The 17089-nt window shown below is 40.1% G+C and overlaps 2 protein-coding genes across 2 annotated transcripts; one reads left to right on the top strand and one right to left on the bottom strand.

Annotated features, from left to right (window-relative positions):
* The first annotated feature begins 8535 nt into the window (after positions 1-8535).
* On the top strand, positions 8536-14104 carry slc25a15b (solute carrier family 25 member 15b). Its single transcript, XM_061086084.1, has 7 exons — positions 8536-8623; positions 10618-10718; positions 11034-11292; positions 11392-11529; positions 12022-12197; positions 12431-12589; positions 12697-14104. The coding sequence occupies exons 2-7, from the start codon at positions 10664-10666 to the stop codon at positions 12816-12818; spliced, it is 909 nt and encodes a 302-aa protein (XP_060942067.1). The 5' UTR covers positions 8536-8623; positions 10618-10663; the 3' UTR covers positions 12819-14104.
* Positions 14105-14189: 85 nt separating this feature from the next.
* Positions 14190-16342, bottom strand: LOC133019233 (transmembrane 4 L6 family member 1-like). The gene is made up of 5 exons (XM_061085635.1): positions 16008-16342; positions 15548-15613; positions 14876-15012; positions 14606-14792; positions 14190-14468 (listed from the first exon to the last, which is right to left on the bottom strand). Exons 1-5 carry the CDS (start codon positions 16182-16184, stop codon positions 14460-14462), a joined length of 576 nt encoding a protein of 191 aa, XP_060941618.1. The 5' UTR covers positions 16185-16342; the 3' UTR covers positions 14190-14459.
* Between the last annotated feature and the right edge of the window lie 747 nt (positions 16343-17089).

Below are 17089 nucleotides of genomic sequence, written 5' to 3'. Positions count from 1 at the left end.
ACTTCAGCAAAGAAAAAAAAATTAACACTTTGAAAAACCTAAATGTATGATCCTAATTGCTTTTTTTTTCTCCTTCTAGATTGTTGATCATCATCGTCCTGGATATGAGTGAGACGCCGCCGCTGTGACACGCTCACGAACACTGAAACCATGGAAAACACATCCCCATCCTGTCTGCGGTTTTCTGTCAACCAAATGTGTGCCAAACACACACACACACACACACACACACACACACACACACACACACACACACACACACACACACGGTAACGGAAAGGTGTTTTTAGCCTTGTCTTGAACAAAAGTGACATTTGATCATCATTTAATTTCAATAGATAGAGGATGACAGTCAAATATGTAATTGTGCGAGTTCTCAGGTGGTCTCATTACGCTGATCATAGCAGCCCTGAGTATGTGGAGCTATGCGCTCTATGGCACTGAGTAGAGCACATACCTCCACCAAGGCCCAACAGTCCCATTCCTTAAATCCAATCATGCTGCACCACATTTCACAAACTCGTTGATATAAGTTACATAAGTATTTTCTCCATGATCTCTGCATTAGTTCCTGATAAATTCATAAAAATGTGGGAAGAAATCCAGAATCTTCCTCCTAAATTGATCCTGCTCTAAAAGTTAATGGGTTCTTTCTTGGCCCATACAACATATTTCGATAAAATTATTTCAGATCAACAATTAACCTCCTCGGCAGAGGGAATAATCATAAATCACATAGCTAAAGTCCATCTGTGAATTTTTTATTTCATATTTTCATTTGTTATAAGTGCATGAGGTATTTTCTTTCATATCATTTAACTCAACGCTCAAAATGGCAGGTAGCATTTATGCCGCTTTATCCTTTGTCTATTTTTAAAGTCAAATGCTCATCAGGTGTCACTTTTACTCCAAATAAGAAGAGAGGTTTCATACACTCACACACGCTCTGTCACTGTAAACATATTTAATATGTTGCATATAGTTGCCCAAAAAAGCCTTTATACTTCTTGACCACTTTGACTGTGCTGCTGAAGGATTTCAAAGTGTGCTTAATGTCTGAGGTACAATTTAATGACATGAATTCAATGGCGATATAGTTTCCCGTTTATATTCATATAGAAGGTTAATGACGAAAATCCCCAAAACCTTATGCAAAAGTTAGGTTTCAATTTTCAGGTCATAAATTATTTTTAAGTCATGTTATAAAAGACATTTTTACCAACCAGCGTCGAACAAAGGGCTGTACGATATAAACACAGAGAGAATTCAATTTAATTCAATTTTTAAAAGTTAATAAAAAGACTTAAAGACAAGTACAAGCCTCACAAAATATGGGCGTTTTAGGCTGGACTTTTAATTCTTTAATGGAAGAGCAACATTTATTATTTGTTTGAGAGTTTGGGGGCAGCTACAGTAAACGCGAGGTCACCTTTAGCCTGTAGCCTGGACCAAGCGACTGACAGGAGCAGCTGGTCAGAGGATCTGAGGGCTCTAGGAGCAGAAAGGGGTCAGAGAAGCTCCGAGGTGAACTGGGGGGCTTCAGGTCATTTAAAGCTTTAAAAACAAAGAAATACAAGACGCATACACTGAATCTTAAATTCGACCGGTGCAGGGATGCAATTGTGAGATGCTGCCTCTCTTCCTGATATTAGTTAGAAGTATGTCGGCTGCGTTTTGCACAAATAGATCTAAATAGAGGCCATTTTACATCCTTAACATAACATTGTTCTGCCCAGAGCTGCAACTTTAAACAATAGTTATGCTGTAATTCTGTGTTTTTCACATAGAGTTGAGTTTTTTCCCTGAATCTCCAGATGTGCATACATAGAGGATATACAGGATTTTACACATCCAGCTTCAGTTATGCAACTAAACTAATGTCCTGTCATGTCACACGAGGAGGAAGTGAGAAGGTCCAGTCTGAGTAGTCAGTTGGATTTTAGTCTAAAACCCCACTCCACTTATGAAGCTACACACAATTTCTAGTAATACGAAACTAGATTATATACAGTATTTTGAAGAAGTGTGTCGCAGTGTAAATACTTTTTTGGCAACTGTGCTTTTCTATTCTATTCTAACTGTATATGATGCTATAGTTTATACTATAGTACACAAGTAGATGGACAGAAACTCTATTGCATACTGCAGGTTGTCTTCCTCAGTTGCACAACAGTGAACCCAACTCTGATATAAAGTGACACATTACAATGGTATATAAGGTAAACAGTATACATATAATGATTAATACTATATAGCCTAGATAACTATATACTCTTTTATAAAGTGCCTCATTTTTGATTGTAGCTGTTTTTACACAGGTAATCTTAAAATGGGTTGTGAAAATGAATACAAAAGGAGTGTTGTTTCTCTCTCGAGTCTAAATCCTGCATACGTTCAAACTTTTCAGAAGACAGACTGCAACTTCTACTGCTATCAGTCAACCATGATCAAATTGCCTTACTTATCAGAAACAGAAAAAAAAATCTCATTATTTTTTGCAGTGCCTAACACATCAGCCACAATGTAAGCACTCCCTCACTCTTCTGTCTGGCTCTATCAAGCTGAGGTTTGGCCAGCCAATAAAACAAATAATATTATAAATCTTTAAAAAAAAGAAGAAAAAACAAAGCAAAGAAAAAAAATGATGAATTCTACATTGTACAGATTTTAAATTGAGTTTTTCAAGGACTTCCTGCAGTTTAACTTTCCCTATTTTTAGAGCAAGTACAAGAACCAATACAGTCAAAACAGGATCTTACCTAGTATTCGACAAAAAATCTAAGGTTTGCATACATTTTTTGAGGTTTGCAGGATATTTTGAACCCGGAAGAAATATCGACTCCTCAGTGCTTATCTGGGCTAAAACAGCATTAACACACTCATGTGTTGCTCTTATTATTTAGATGTGAATGATGACAAGAAGTGGATTCAGTTCTCAGGAGGAGTGAATAGTTCTATTTCTCTCTCTGACTTTATTTTTCTCCCTTCACTCACACATAGGACTTGCTTTAAACTATGAGCCAGTGTCACTCCAGCTCACACTTATTACTAAACAAATTGCCAAAAACCAGAAAGTCTAACAACAATTCAGAGGTATACTGTTAGTATCAGAGAGCGTACACCTCCGCCAAGGCCCCACAGTCTCCTCATGAAACCACTAGATCTGAAATCTTTGTTTGATCTGCACCAAATTACGAATACTAGTAAATATCAGTCCCCTGAACATGTCTGATTCATAAATTATTCTCTGAGTAATCAAGGAAAATGCCGAAAACCCCTTTCTCATAATGTTAAAGAAAATGATCCTGATCTGCACCAAAATTAAATTGGTTCATCCTTGATTAATGTTCCAGCCCTCCATAAAAAAGGAAATCGATTGAGTAGTCTTTGCGTAATCCTGCAGATTTAAACACAAACAAACTAGAATGGCGTCATAGTGCTGAACTCTAACAAGGGCCAACAGTTCGCTTAAAGTAATCAAGCTGCACCAAATTTCAGTTCCCTAAATGTGCCTGATTTTCTACATCAAGATCCATGACTTTTTCCCTAAACAAACTGGGGAGTTTGGGGGGGGATCCACACCAAAATGTAATGGGTTCTTTCCTGACCCATACGTCATCCTTCCATTAAGTTTCGTGGAAATCCGTCCTGTAGACTTTGTGTCTTCCTGCTCATTATTAAACAAACACAGACGAGGAGACACAACCTCCTTGGTGGAGGTACAGATCATTTGCAAAGAGTAGACACTCAAACTCAGTCAGATTTCATTTGCCTCTGGGCCGAAGTGTGAGTTGTTAAAGGTCAAACTGTTCTTTAAGCAAGCAGTGTTTTTTCTTGAGGGTGTGTTACTTATGGTTTAAGACTGGTTGCGTACTGTATCCAGAGCCGCTGGTGGACATTTGTGAATCAACACGTGTTGCTAGCGGATATGAAAAAAGAAAATGTCTACTGGATGTTGTTTTGGTGCCAAACGTTTTCACGAATCGCTGTGACCGAACTCTCCAGTCCAGGGCTCTGGCTGCGTGTATACAGGGTACAAAGATAGAAGGCTTTCTTGATGTGTTTTTCACACCGGTAGCTTTTCCCACATTTAGATTAGAATTTTCTGTTTTCTGGTCCACCGGTCAAATCATTCTGAACCCGGTTGCAGATGCATATTAGATGCTCAACTCGCCTGCATGCTGTTACAAGTGAAAACCAATTTGAGCGTTTGAACCCTGAAGGTAAAAAAAAAGAAGAAAAAAAAGATATTTACTCTGCTCAGTCCGGAGGTTACTCTGTGACTGACCCATCCCTCGACTCACATCTGAAAGTGCCTGGCTGTGATTACTGGTGTCATGATTCAGTTACGTTTCCGTCATACCAGCTCCCGGAGAAACCAAGTCTTCCACACGCTTCTTTAGTATTCAGACGGAGAGATGTGCCCGACACCCGGCCAACATCTCCCATGTACAGGACGTGTTTCTGGTGCCAAAGTTTTTACATATACAGTCTGTGACCATGCAGGACTGAGGAGTGCTGACACAAACCAACACAAACACATTTTGTCAGGCGCTTATACGTCACTGTTTTTAATCTTACGAAGCAAAAATGTATAGTGTTCGAGCACAGCCCACTACTGCCAACAGTTTGTGCTCAGTACTGAGAGCCTTGTTTCCAAACTCTTGTATAACAAATCCATACAAATACGTGGACTGGTTCCACTTTTCTGATTCTTGGACTCTTTTGTTAAAGTGATCTTTTATAATCTCTTTGTTATTCCGTCACTGTAGCTCTTCTAATTGGGGATTACCGAGATTCTCTGACTGTACCTCATAATCTCAAGTCCGAGCAGACGTAACAGTTGGTCCTAAAGCCCCTTTGGAGAGTCTGAGACGGGTTCAGCATATTACTGACGCCACACAGGGAGGAAGGCACCAAATCAAAGCTGTGGAGTTTCTTGGGGGGGTAAATATCATTCAGATGTGTTGTGTATTCAAAACTACTTTATCAGCGTGAAGCTCTCTGCATGCGTTTCCATCCTCATGGCACGCAGGAAAATGCTTCTCGCTTTACGAATCATCAGAATCCTGCCGAGCATTTCGGTTTGATGACACAGAGAGAGACTCGCGTCGGCTCCTCAGAATATTTTGTAAATGCATCGTTGAAAGCGAGGCACGTAAATTTGCTCAACAGGTTCTAACTGTGGGAAATGATACTGTATGTACAATCAGGATAGCTATTATAACTACAATGGAAAGATGTATTTTAAAGCTATTAATACTTTGATAATGATGTAAAATGTAAAAAGACTGAACAGGAACTATCGGGATGTAAAGTATACTGTGTATAGAGGAGTTAGCTCCAGGGGAGGGACGGGCATGGGGTTCATTCTGTTCATGGCAAAAATGGTTTAACACAGAATATTGATGATTCTTGTCTGTGATGTAGACAACGTCAATGTTTTTGTTTGTTTTTTGATAAAAGGAAAACTGATATGAAAAAGAGGACAATCTGAGTCTTTTATTGACTGTGTGTCTGTTGAACTTATAAATTTGAGGTGGTGAGGTGTTAAACGTGAAGTCAACTGAGTCTAGACCGCTGTAAGCCAGCGCTGGTCTGAGTGTAAGGATAAGCCTGTGGACAGAGGGTGCACGTGTTAAATCCCCAGCTACTCTGTTTAAACAGATGGTATTTTGGCAGCATTTCAGTTCACAGGTGAAAAACAGCAGAGGGCCTTTATTATATTGTAGGTTTAATCACAAACGTAAAGGTGAACACGGGAATAAAGGCCTGGTCAACTTGCTATTGCTAAAGTATTTGCAGTTATCTATCAATTAGGGCTGGGTGATAAAACAATATTATTGCAGTATAATTCTAATTTAATCTATAACTAAATAACAACAGTTATATATATATATAAATGTATATATATATATTGCGGAGACAATTGAGATATAACACATAATTGGTCTACCTCAAATTTGTAGAATGTTTTACTGTTTATGAAGTTTTTATCATTATCTGTTCAGTGTGTAGAATTTAGTGACATCTAGTGGGGAAGTTGCATGTTGCAGCTGAATGCCCCTCACCCTTCCCTTCCAAACATGATAGAGAACCTATAGCCTTCAGTTGTCATAAAAACTCAAAAAGTGTTTAATTTGTCCATTTTGGTTTACTGTAAAAAAAAAAAAAAACATGGCGGCCTCCATAGAGAGGACCTGCTCCTGATGTAAATAGAAAGTGTTTAAATATAAAGCACCCATTCTAGGTTAAAGAAAAAACACAATTAATACAATTTAGATTATAACACACTAATGAAAACATCACTAGGATTATTTTATATTCAATTCCAGCCAATAGATCTATTTCACCTAAATCTGACACACTGGACCTTTAAAGAAGAGTTTAAAACAACAACCTTCACTCAGGAGCAAAAATAGGTCTTTAAACTTTTACTGTGATAACTGTCAACATCCACTGACACTAACATCTTTATATTGATAACATTTTAGCCCGCTCTGCCCTAATCAGTAAACTAAAAGCTTTTTCATCCGTCTACATTTGATCGATTTCAAAGAGCACAAACACATTTTCATTATTGTGGCCTTCTCTTTTCATGCAAACAGCATAGAAACAAAATAGAATTCATAAATATAATAATAAATATAAACTTTATTCATATATGGAACCATTCAAAAACAGCAGCAGGTGCTTTACGAGTTAGAATTAAAAGTTATAGGCAAACAATACTAAATATGTCTTTAATTATTTATTTGATCTTGTTTTACCCTATCTGTAACATTTTGTTTGTATTTGTGCTCTAATGCTGTGTCATAAAACTTTATGAAACAAATCATGATCTCAAAAATAACAATAGTTATGGACATTTTGTTTGTTGGATCGAAGAGAGCAAATAAAAACGAGTTTGAAAAGTTGGTAAAAGAAAGATTTAACAACTTCATTTGGGAACAAAACAAATTTTGGTTGGTCCATTCCAACTTATATCAGAACTCCATGGATTGTTGATAATGTAGTGGATATAAACAGCAGGAGAGGCGGTATTAAAAGCGTGAGAGGAAAAAGCCTTTCATTGATCAGCTGTTTTGACCTTTGTCAGCCTCATGGTTCACATTCTCTTCATTACACGAGTCGAGGCGCCTTCGACATCTTGCTCATTGACACACGCCAAAACTGTGAAGGTCTTTACAAGCTGATCAGTGCAGAGACACGAGACCTGCAAGAACCCCTGGAGTTGCAGGAGGAAGTTCTACATCGGTAGGAAGTCTGGACAAACCTCTGCACCAGGGTAAAGATGGTATCTGCTCCAGCATGTCACACCCTACTCTCTCTCTCTTCTGCCAATCCATTTCGCAATTTAGTCCAGTAGGTGGCGGTAATGCACCTATAAGCTGCATTCCAGATGTTGCATGTCAGTTGCAGACCCGGTCGCAGATTCGTCATTTTCACAAAGCGCCTGTGTATGAAGTGTAATGTGTCCGTGTCAGCATCACGTTGAGAAAACAATATAAATCGTATGTGTTAAAAAGCTTTTGCGGTGTCTACTCACAGGATCAGTCTCCATATGATTTACGTAGTTGTCTAAACGTGATGTTGACACGGAGAAATTACATTAACTCGTGATGGGTTTTTGTTTGATGTTTAATTCAACGACACCTTCAGTGTATCCCCGCATTACAGACACAGGCAATTTGGGAAAATTACGAATCCGCGACCGAGTCTGCCACCGACCGACAACATCTGGAATAAAGACAACAAATCACCAGTTGCCATGATCCCCAGTTAAACCTGAATACCGAAAACGTAGCTTTTTTCCTACGATTTTATTGTTTTTATTACGTTTTTTCATTGTGCATAATGTGCCTCGTTGTCTGGATTAATTTGTCAGGATTCCAATGCCTTGATATTTGTACATTTCAAGTTTTAAAATAAACAATGCAGCCCTCGCAAACCGGAAGCTTCAACATAGATCCTAAATTGAAAAGATGATTCAGTTGCAATATCTGAACATATGAACATTTACATTACTCTGTCGAAGAGTAAATAAAACCCAAAGAAGAAATAACGGTATCTTACATTTAACACAACTACTACAACAAAAACATAATCGAGGGAAAATGTACAACAATATTAAAGACAACCATGATAAACAACTAACGATAAACACATACAAATTAATATATTGACTTCATTATAATCGATATTTATCATAAACGTGTGTCGCACAAGTCTATTGTATGGAAATGATCATTCGAGTATCAGAAAGACTCGTAACGCGAAGGTGGGTTTGGTGCCTGGAGTTTCACGCAGAGTGACACCTCACTCTTCTCTTCTCCTCTCCTCTCACGCAACAGCAAGCAACCACCTCCTCTTCTCGCCTCCTTTCGTCCAATCACAGGCGGCCGGACCCCATCATCGAGGGAGAGGAGCCGGGGGCTGCTGATGCTGGACGTGAGAAAGCACGGTCAGGTCAACCGGTTGTGTCTGTACTGCAGCCGCGTCAGTGACTTCTATTCAGTGGGTGGTCGGTGAGCATGCAGCCAGCCGTGGTTAGCATCGCCCCCCCTCAGCAGCAGCAGCAGCAGCCTGGTGTGTGACGTGTCTCTGATGCTCCGAACAAAAGGTCTGTTAGCTAACTTTAACACCACCTGTTTAGCCTTCATACACCCAGCAGCTAACGGTGCTTTCTGAAGAAACCAGCAACTTTCCAGAGGCTTCCCTCCTTCACCCATGGGCGCTGTTAGCATGCTACATGTCTTAGCCTCTTCAGAGGAAACGCTGCTTGACCTTGTCCCCTCATTAGCCAGATAACAGTGGAGGCTCACACGTGTCACACTGTCCCGATCTGGTTTGATAGTAAAACAGTGGATAGTGTGTGTAGATAAGTAGGGAAGTGATCGTCACCCCGTGGTGGTAGAGAAGCTTTAAGATGGAGGATCGTGTGTCCAGGCTGTCACAGAGCACCTCTGTTACTTCAGCAGGGACAGGAGCTCTGCACGGTCCTGTTCACCAGACACACGGAGCTTTACGTTTAGTGTAGGAGAAACCTCTCAGATTTACACAATCGTATGTGTGTAAAGAGTGTTTTTAGATTGGGTGACATTGTGATTTGCCCTGTATGACCTCTTCAAAAGGCTGAGAGAACACAGTGAAACCCATATTGCTTCATCTAATATAGGCAGTGTCAAAATATCTAAGCGGTTGCTCGTTGCCTGTGCCCTCACATGTCAATAAGCTCGTTCTGTTTCCGTCACTGTTTCCACTTCATGGGAACAGTATCTTGTTTAAACCTCTGATGCCAAATGTAGGGGTAAAAACAAATTCTGATACTAACATATCATCTAATATGTATAATGGGAGTGATTCCTGAGATGTCAATACCTGACCCAGTACTTTTATGACAAAGAAATGTTATTGAGGCTCGATATTTTACAGTTTAACCGTAAATATTATTTTAATAACTATAGATGTAGTAGCGCGAGCAACTTTGTGTCAATTGGACATGTTACAACTTAATTTTCACACTGATCAGTAGTTGGCGCTATGACCATGCACTAATATTAATACATGGAGCTGTTCAGTTCAGGATTGGGATCATAGGTCAGTAGTTCAGAGCCGGTTGGATAATGCAGAGTGGATTACAAAGTACTTCCTGTTTTATTGACACATGAAGCTGTTCAGGCTTGGACTCTGATCATGACACAGAAGTTTGGTGGTGATAGGACAATGCACAGTGGAGTTATGACAACATTGTCTCCTTTGGCGAAGGATGAAACTTCGCCGTACATCAATGTTTAAACGGTTGAGGAAATGTCCCAATTCTGAGAGAGAGAAAGAGAGAGAGAGAGATGTCCCCTTTGAAAGAGATTAAAGATTCCTTTGATCTACGACCTGTCCTAGACACTGTCACTGATGTTGATCTGATTAAAGCCCTTGGACAAGTTTGTCAAAGTAAAAATTCGAAAAAATGGCCACTAAATGCCAAGTGGTGAGCTTTCTGTTGGGTTTTTCATAATGGCTCTTGAGACTTTTTTGTTTGTCTGGTCATGATGCAGCTGTGTATCGATTTTTGTGAAGATCAGTCAATGTGAACTAAATACTGTCACATAATTTAGAATTAATGGCCAAAGAAAGGGTAAAAGAAACATAAGCTGAGAACAATCATGTAGAAGCTATTTGGCAAAAATAAGTTGACAGATGATTAGTTTCAAGTTCCGAGTTCCAAAGCGTTCTAGAAGAAAACACAATACAACCATATACATAGAACTAGAATAAAGAAATTAAAAACAGTTTTTTCTTACAAAATATCCCAAAAGCACATCTTTTCTGTTTTGTTTATTGAGTCAAATATAGGTTTTCATATCCTCGCATATCGTCAAACAAATGCTGATTTGTCTGTGAAAGGCTCATATCAGCGGGTCACCAATATATAGGTCAGGCTCTCATTGTGTCTTCATTGCAGTTAACTTTATAATCTATACATAATAATGTGTGTCTCAGGAGTATTTGAATAAAACAAATGAGTACAGTACTGCTCTGATAAGATGCAGTGGTGTTATAATGTGAGTGGAGTGAGGAGGTGAGCTGTGTGTGTAATGTGTGTATTCTCTTTACTAGGTAGTTGATTGAAAGAGAAACCTCTTCTGACAACCTCTCTGACACCATGGCCCCCCACCCGGCAGTCCAGGCCTTCATTGATCTCTCTGCAGGAGCCGTAGGTAACTACAGTTACTCTGTCTCAAACACAATCACAGTGTTATAACAGTATTCAATCTCTAGGAACTAATCACCCTGCTCGTCTGCAGCTTGACTGATCCACTCAGTGGCTTTGTCTGATACGTTTTGATGACTCCTGTCTTTTTTCCGGCTTGTTTCTCTCTGGATTTCTATTGAGTGTTATTACTGCTCATTGAAGCACAACCCTGTGTAAAGCCCTCCGCGATTGTTGTCTCGCTCCACAGCACACACACTGATTCCTGCAGTTTGTGTCACAGCTGTTCTATTGTTTAAGGGTGGCCTGTTTTCTATCTAAGGGGGAGCTGCGTGTGTCTTCAGTGGGCAGCCCCTGGACACGGCAAAGGTCAAGATGCAGACCTTCCCTACGATGTATCGGGGTTTCGTCCACTGCATCACGTCCACCTACAAACAAGTGGGTCTTCGTGGTTTCTACCAGGGCACCACGCCGGCACTGATGGCCAACATCGCAGAGAACTCCGTGCTCTTCATGAGCTATGGCTTCTGCCAGCAGGTCATCCGCTTCACGGCCGGACTGGACAGTAAAGCTGCGCTGAGGTAGAGCCACAGTAACCAGGCCGTCACTCTTGTTTGCACTTGTTGTTATTAAATATCAATGAATCAACGTCTTTCTCTTTAACCTCCCCTCTCGGTTAGTGATGTGCAGAAAGCCTGTGCTGGCTCAATAGCATCCATCTTCTCCTCGCTAGTTCTCTGCCCCACTGAGCTGGTTAAGTGTCGGCTGCAAGCCATGTATGAAATGGAGGCGTCAGGAAAGATAGCTAAAAGCCAGAAGTAAGTGGTGTTTAAATATAATTTTGTTAGTTATTAAGTCTTACATGCTTTTTTTGGGGTTGCATATTGTCTTAATTAGTATCTGAAGTTATGCCAAAAAAAGTATACAGCTAATATGATATTGTACCAATTTAAATTGAATGTAGTTCTGAGATTAAATAAAAGATGTATATACTGCAATTTAATGTTTAAGAGCTGAAATAAAAAAAAATGCTGACATTTAAAAAGTCCTAAAAGTCATATTTTGGACACATACAGATTAAAACATCTATTTCACATTCACTGTTCATCTCCATCTCACAACTTTTACCATGGTTATTTGGTACATTTTTTCTTGTATATTTGTATATTATGTATATTAAGTATATATTATATAGTATCTTATTAATGTAATAACTTGTGTGATGTTTTTTGGGAAAACGTATTAATCTCCAAATAACTATATGTGGCTTGTGCGTTGACCAGTCCCTACTCTCCTCTCCTCTGTTAAAGCACAGTCTGGTCTGTGGTGAGATCCATCATAAGGAACGAGGGACCGGTCGGCTTCTTCCAGGGCCTGACCACCACCATAGCCAGAGAGATCCCTGGGTACTTCTGCTTCTTCGGCGCCTACGAGCTCAGCCGCACCACCTTCGCAGACTACATGAAATGTGACAAGGACGACTTAGGTACTTAAAGAATATTCCGCTCAAACGTCACCTCACAAACAAAGAGAAAGACATTTTTATGGCATGTTGATGATTGTTGAAAAAAATACTTATTTTTTTAAATGGTTACTAATGCTACAGCTTAAACAGGGCTGAGTGTTTATTACCCATCCAAAACATGTTTTTTCCAGGTAAATATTTGGTTTTCACCCTCCCACACATTTAACGTACTATTGTCTCCTTGTATGTCGAAGGTGTGGCTCCAATTATGTTCAGCGGGGGTTTCGGGGGGGCATGTCTGTGGCTGGTGGTCTATCCTATGGACTGTGTCAAATCTCGGATCCAGGTCATGTCCATGACGGGCAAACAGGCTGGGTTCTTCAAAACCTTCATGACCATCGCTCGTGGTGAAGGTAGGGGGAGTTTCGCTTTGTTTCTCTCATCTCACTGAGATCTGGCGAAAGCATTCTTCAATGGAAACGCTGCTGTTTCTGTAACATCTGCTGTTTCTCGTGTCTAGGTGTGAGGGCGCTCTACTCTGGTCTCACCCCCACCATGGTCCGCACCTTCCCTGCCAACGGTGCACTTTTCCTGGGTTACGAAGTCAGCCGGAAGCTCATGATGAAGCAGTTTGATAACTAAAAATACGAACTGGTATCAGAGCCAAAGCCCTCAACAGAACTCCAGTTGAAGCTTGTAATGTGTAGGATGTGGTTTTTGCCGGTTCCTACTTTTTTTAAACGTACCTAAAAAACTGACCCACTCCATCTCTTTCTAACTGAAGAAAATATCTTAGTGTTCACATCTTTTAAAACCTAATATATTTTTAGATCTAAATATCCTTTTTAACACTCCTAAAATTCTACAGTGCAATGAGGAAATCACGCACAATGTACTGAAAAACATCAACCAGCCTCTTTTCGAGGGAATGTCGAAACTCCGGTTTATTGTTTTATGTCTACCTCAACAAAGTCGGATTCGCACAGAAGTATTTATCTGCCAGTCATTCAAAATCGCTCTTTACTCGCTGAGTATGAGAAGTACTATGATAGGTTTAAAGATATTATTTAAAGGTCCAGTTTGCAGGACTAAGGATCAACTTGCAGTAATGGAATTGTGGGTTTATCAGTGTATTATCAGCGGAAACCAAGAATGGTTGTGCTTTCTTTACCTTTTTGTTAATCCTAAAACCCTGTTTGAGCTCATTTACATTCAGATTTTATTTGAAAGGAAACTAGTGAAGTGTCGTATACTAATCCATTTAAGTTGCCAAAATTATGTTGTCATGACATATTTCCAGCTTCAGAGGTTCAGGTTCAAAGTTTTGTTTTCGTTGTGTTAAAAAAAAATTTTTACATCTGCTGACATTTGCTTAATTTTCACACTAAGTAGCTTTTGGTTTTCAAATAGTGTTGACTGAAAACGTATCAGTTTCCATTACCTTGAAATAAACCACAATGACAACCAGCAAGTGTTAATAGTTGAGCCTAAACATGTTCATATCACTGGTCATATGATTTCGAAATCTTGTTGTTGTTTGACTGTTTTTATTTCACCATGTTATTATTCCACTCCTGTTGTCTCCACTCATCAGGAGACTCAGTGTTTTGCCTTTTAAATCTCTTAGATTTTGCCTTTTTTGTTGTATAACCTTTGTTGTTGTGTACAGGTCAATGAGAGCGTCTCAGCTGCCTTGTGTAATGTGTCATTTGCACACTGCATTCAAAGCGTAAGATGTTTTATCTGTTTTTTCCGCCAGTGCTTTTAGGAGTTGCCAATTCAGAATTATCATTCATATTCCTACAATTTTAAATGAGAAATGTGGGACTTTATGTAGAAAACTTCAACAGTTTGAGATGAAATTTAGAGATTTGTATAGAGATCAATCCAGCTGTTGTAATATAACCTACATTAAATGCGTTGCTAGAGATGAACTTTGTCCTTTATTTTATTTTCCTAGCTTTTATGTGTCTTTAAAGCATTTTTGGGTGAAACAACACAAAATTTCGGAGGTTGTTTTTTAAACCAATTTATTAAAAATGTTCCATATAATCAGAACGGATTAGAAACTTTATTTTCACAAAATACCATAATACATTGATGTACATTTCGAAGTTTCTATATTATTTAAATTAACAGTGTATGAATCATGGAAAACACACAAAAATATAAAAAAAAGGGTCATAGAAATAACTACAATTTCTACGAGCATTTTAAGCAGATGCAGCCAGGGAGAAGGATCCTCACCCCTCCAGCAGGTGGCTCCACTTGACTTTCAGGAACTCACAGTTGCTGTTAGTATTGAAAACACCAGAAAAGCCAGAGTTAGAATGGAAACGACCTGATTTATAGAGAAATCTGTGAACTTGGACACATTGACAGAGGTCTGGTTTCTTCCTGTTCCTCATGAGACACCAGCTTCATCTTACCCCTTTGTCGGTGCAGGTTCCACACAGGCAGCCGAAGAGCCCATTGATCATCTGGACGGCACAGAGAATGAGCTGCAGGGCACCACAGGCCAGCAGAGTGGCGAACAGTCCAATGTTGAACTCAACAATGTCTTTGGGCTCTGCGCACAATCCCCACGCAGTGGAATCAGTCAGATAACTCTTCTCCCTATGGCAAAACAAAAAATCCAACGTTTATTAAGGTTCACATCTACGTCACATTGTCGTCAGAACCTTACTCTGGTGGCTCACCCGTTTTTAAATGGTGTCAACCAACCCAGCAGCAGGACTTTGCAGTAGGGGCCGTTCTGCAGGCCGAGCCCGGCCACGACCAAGCTGTACAGGGCACCGGCCACACCAACTCCGGCGAACGCGATGGATAAAAACATCTGCGGAGGTGAAATGATAAACAAAGGTCAGAAATATCTCTGTTGGAATTAACAACATTCTCGCCCTCCTCCTCTTCCTCCCAGCATTTTCCCACTCTTATCAAAATGGGAGATTTGTGCTGTGTATCTGCTTAGTCCTCTCCTCACTAAAGCTAAATCAAACAGGCACAAACATGTTCCACGTGCTGTTAGATTTTCTTATTGTATTTCCGAAGAAGTCTCACTTGTTATTTACACTGCTCCTATTGTCATATTTTAACCACTATGACACTGGTGTTATCATAACTTCTCAACAGCCAGAAAAACAACAAGTCACTGCACACAAGAATTAACCGTAGACTATAAGGAATCAACAAGCTTTGCCCGCTTCACAATTGTGTGTGTGTGTGATGCAACACCATGCAGTCATAAACATAGTGTGGCTGGCCTGAATGATACACTTAAATGTTGTTCAATTATATATTAAAATAAGCAGCAGTAGGAGTGATACATATTGCTAATTCAAACAACTAATTTTCACTCCTGACTGACTCACCCCACAGCGATTGGCACAGCAACCCTGTGACCCCGTCAGGTGGATGTAGAGAGCTGGCAGCAGCACCTGTAACAGCACAGAGGAGTTGACATGTTCAGTTCACTTCACTCACACAACAATTGAGCTTTCTCACTTACTCGTAAAGTCAAAATCGTATAGAATATGTCAAGAGATGTTTAGAATGCTGCTAAATTCATTCAATCTTTCCGCACTTTGCTTCAGTCCGATTTAGATGCGTCTCGTGTGAGTATAATGCAGCACAAAATCCATCTGGAAGGAGAAAACTCTGACTCTGAAGATCATATGAAGCCAGAATGTATTGGTTTTGGGTTTGCATATGAGAAAAAACATTTATCAGAGGCTGCACTGAACACTCCACAAAGGAATTCACAGCTGTCCAAATAACCCCAGAGTCAAACCCATCAGTAACAGACAGGAGAGAAGAAGAAGAAGAACTCACCATCAAACCCCCTCCAACCAGTCCCCCCATGTACTTAACCTCCTCGGTGATAAATCCATCTTGGGAGTACTTGACGTCCCAGCCGGGAAAGAACAGCAGAATGTTACAGATGATGGATACGAGCACCAACGGGTACAGAGCAATCGCAACGAAACGGGAACATTTTCCGGTGCACATGTTGCCCGACAGAAAAGCTGGTGTAGTAAAATAAATAAAAAACTGGCTCTGTAACTTTTATATCAACTCCTTCGTAGGAGGTCCTGCCTGAGAGTGACCGGAGGAGGGAAATGTGTTTGGAAAGATAGCAGAAGACTGAACCCAGTGAGGGATGTTAGGGTGTGGGAGGTGTAATGACGAAGCGATAACAAGGGCAAACAGAGGGTGGGATAGGCTGCAGCAGTAAATGTGACTCATTCCATGGTATCTCCTAGAGACACTGCTTGTTTTGTTCCGCTATTAGAGTTAATGTGTACATGCACTTTGCGTTTTTTAATAAAATTAAAGATATAGATCCGTTCAGATCATGTGAGTCGGGCTGGTGGTCACATCATTAGTACAAACTCCTGTTTGGCTCAGTGATCAAGTCTCTGAAACGCGCACTACACTTGAGTATGTTGAATTTCCTTCATGTTCTGTAGTTAATTGATTCAAAGTGCTAATGAATTGTGATCGATCGAAGATTCAGTGTGAGAGACATGATTTTACTCCACCTTCTGCATTAACTATTGACTTAGTGAGTCACGTATTACCGCACAGTTGGACTTTAGACCTGTGGCTTGCTCAGCGGAACAAGGACAATGTGTCATTGACATTGACACATTGTCCTTAGTTAAACACCTGAGGGGTGGGCTGCATTTTTTTCCTTTCTCCAGGAAGCACTGTACTCGTGTGTTGTATCAGAAAATCGAAGGGTGTTTGAAATGACATATTTAAAAAATGGGAAAGCAGAAGAAAAAAAAAGGAAGATGAGGCCATGCCTCCCAAAACATGCGATGTTTCCTAGCAACGCAGGGGCGAGGCCGCCTTAACTCTTCAGTGATGGCCGCGGCAAATATGGAAAGCATGCTGGGTTCCCTTGCTGC

The sequence above is a fragment of the Limanda limanda genome, chromosome 14 (genome assembly GCF_963576545.1).
Source record: "Limanda limanda chromosome 14, fLimLim1.1, whole genome shotgun sequence".
Lineage (NCBI taxonomy): Eukaryota > Metazoa > Chordata > Actinopteri > Pleuronectiformes > Pleuronectidae > Limanda > Limanda limanda.
This window is presented reverse-complemented; position numbering and strand designations above follow the sequence as displayed.